Source organism: Oncorhynchus kisutch, linkage group LG1 (genome assembly GCF_002021735.2).
Source record: "Oncorhynchus kisutch isolate 150728-3 linkage group LG1, Okis_V2, whole genome shotgun sequence".
In the NCBI taxonomy this organism is placed as follows: Eukaryota; Metazoa; Chordata; class Actinopteri; order Salmoniformes; family Salmonidae; genus Oncorhynchus; species Oncorhynchus kisutch.
Genome location: NC_034174.2, coordinates 13680092 through 13682883, shown reverse-complemented (window position 1 = coordinate 13682883; position 2792 = coordinate 13680092). Strand labels below are relative to the sequence as shown.

Below are 2792 nucleotides of genomic sequence, written 5' to 3'. Positions count from 1 at the left end.
CAGTTTCAACTTCCACCTGACTGTGCTGCTGCTCCAGTTTCAACTGTTCTGCCTTATTATTATTCGACCATGCTGGTCATTTATGAACATTTGAACATCCTGGCCATGTTCTGTTAGAATCTCCACCCGGCACAGCCAGAAGAGGACTGGCCACCCCACATAGCCTGGTTCCTCTCTAGGTTTCTTCCTAGGTTTTGGCCTTTCTAGGGAGTTTTTCCTAGCCACCGTGCTTCTACACCTGCATTGCTTGCTGTTTGGGGTTTTAGGCTGGGTTTCTGTACAGCACTTTGAGATATCAGCTGATGTACGAAGGGCTATATAAATAAATTTGATTTGATTTGATGAACAGCAAGATGAACAACAAGATGAACAGTAGGATGAACAGCAAGATGAACCACAAGATGAACAGCAAGATGAACAACAAGATGAACATCTATATGAACAGAAGGATGAACAGCAAGATGAACAGTAGGACAAACAACAAGATGGACAGTAGGATGGACAGCAAGATGAACAAAAATATGAACAGTAGGATGAACAACAAGATTGACAGTAAGATGAACAACAAGATGAACAGTAGGATGAACAGCAAGATGAACCACAAGATGAACAGTGGGATGAAGAGCAAGATGAACAACAAGATGAACAGTAGGATGAACAGCAAGATGAACAGTAGGATGAACAACAAGATGAACAGTAGGATGAATAACAAGATGAACAACAAAATGGACAACAAGATGAGCAGTAGGGTGAACAACAAGATGGACAACAAGATGAACAGTAGGATGAACAGCAAGATGAACAACAAGATGGACAGTAGGATGAACAGCAAGATGAACAACAAGATGAACAACAAAATGACCAACAGGACGAACAGCAAGATGAACATATATATATGAACAGAAGGATGAACAGCAAGATGAATAACAAGATGGACAGTAGGATGAACAGCAAGATGAACAAAAAGATGAACAATAGGATGAACAAAAATATGATCAATAGGATGAACTACAAGATGGACAGTAGGATGAACAGCAAGATGAACAACAAGATGAACAACAAGATGACTAACAGGATGAACAGCAAGATGAGCATCTATATGAACAGAAGGATGAACAGTAGGATGAACAGCAAGATGAATAGCAAGATGAACAACAAGATGAACAGTAGGATGAACAGCAAGATGAACAGCAAGATGAACAACAAGATGAGCAGCAAGATGAACAGTAGGATGAACAGCAAGTTGAACATCTATATGAACAGAAGGATGAACAGCAAGATGAACAACAATATGAACAGTAGGATGAACAGCAAGATGAACAACAAGATGGACAGTAGGATGAACAGCAAGATGAACAAAAAGATGAACAATAGGATGAACAACAAGATGGACAGTAGGATGAACAGCAAGATGAACAACAAGATGAACAACAAGATGACCAACAGGACGAACAGCAAGATGAACATATATATGAACAGAAGGATGAACAGCAAGATGAATAACAAGATGGACAGTAGGATGAACAAAAATATGAACAACAAGATGGACAGTAGGATGAACAGCAAGATGAACAGCAAGATGAGCAGCAAGATGAACAGTAGGATGAACAGCAAGTTGAACATCTATATGAACAGAAGGATGAACAGCAAGATGAACAACAATATGAACAGTAGGATGAACAGCAAGTTGAACATCTATATGAACAGAAGGATGAACAGCAAGATGAACAACAATATGAACAGTAGGATGAACATCAAGATGAACAACAAGATGAACAGTAGGACGAACAGCAAGATGAACAACAAGATGAACAGTAGGATGAACAGCAAGATGAACAACAAGATGAACAGTAGGATGAACAGCAAGATGAACAACAAGATGAACAGTAGGATGAACAGCAAGATGAACAACAAGATGAACAGTAGGACGAACAGCAAGATGAACAACAAGATGAACAGTAGGACAAACAGCAAGATGAACAACAAGATGAACAATAGGATGAACAGCAAGATGAACAACAAGATGAACAATAGGATGAACAGCAAGATGAACAACAAGATGAACAATAGGATGAACAGCAAGATGAACAACTATATGAACAGTTGGTTGAACAAGAATATTAACAAGAAGATGAACAATATCGTCCGCTTTTTTCCTCAGTAATTTCCCATCTAAGTTGCCAGACCCAGGTGGCTTGTAATTGTTGATAGACAACAATCATTTTCTTACCTCTTCCACACTAACTTTACAGAATGTAAAATTACAATGCTTGTTTTTCATAATTTGGTCAGTTTTACTTGGATGTGTAGTGTCATGTTATGCCTAAATTTGCTAATCTTGCCAATGAAAAAATTATTAAAGTAGGTGGCAATATCAGTTGGTTTTGTGATGAATGAACCATCTCCTTCAAAGAATGTTGGAGCTGAGTTTGCCTTTTTTCACAGAATTTAATTTAAGGTTCCCCAAAGCTTTTTACTGTCATTCTTTATTTCATTTATCTTGCTTTCATAGTGTAGTTTATTTTTATTTTTATTCAGTTAAGTCTCATGATTTCTCAGTTTGCAATACGTTTGCCAATCGGTTGTGCAGCCAGACTTATTTGCCATTCCTTTTGCCTCATCCCTCTCAACCACAACATTTTTCAATTCCTCATCAATCCTCAGGGATTTAACAGTTTTAACAGTCGTTTTCTTAGTGGCTGCATGTTTATTAGCAACTGGAATAAGCAATTTCATAAACATGTCAAGTGCAATCACTACAAAACGTATTGTATGACCTTTTATACACTGTA

At 37.9% G+C, this 2792-nt stretch overlaps 1 protein-coding gene across 1 annotated transcript; it reads left to right on the top strand.

Moving 5' to 3' along the window:
* The first annotated feature begins 919 nt into the window (after positions 1–919).
* Positions 920–2164, top strand: LOC116375841 (asparagine-rich protein-like). Its single transcript, XM_031833786.1, has one exon. It carries the CDS (start codon positions 920–922, stop codon positions 2162–2164), a length of 1245 nt encoding a protein of 414 aa, XP_031689646.1.
* The last annotated feature ends 628 nt before the right edge of the window (positions 2165–2792 follow it).

Bases quoted from the DNA above. Each gene is read 5' to 3' on its own strand.
- LOC116375841 (XM_031833786.1), top strand. From the start codon at position 920: ATGAATAACAAGATGGACAGTAGGATGAACAGCAAGATGAACAAAAAG.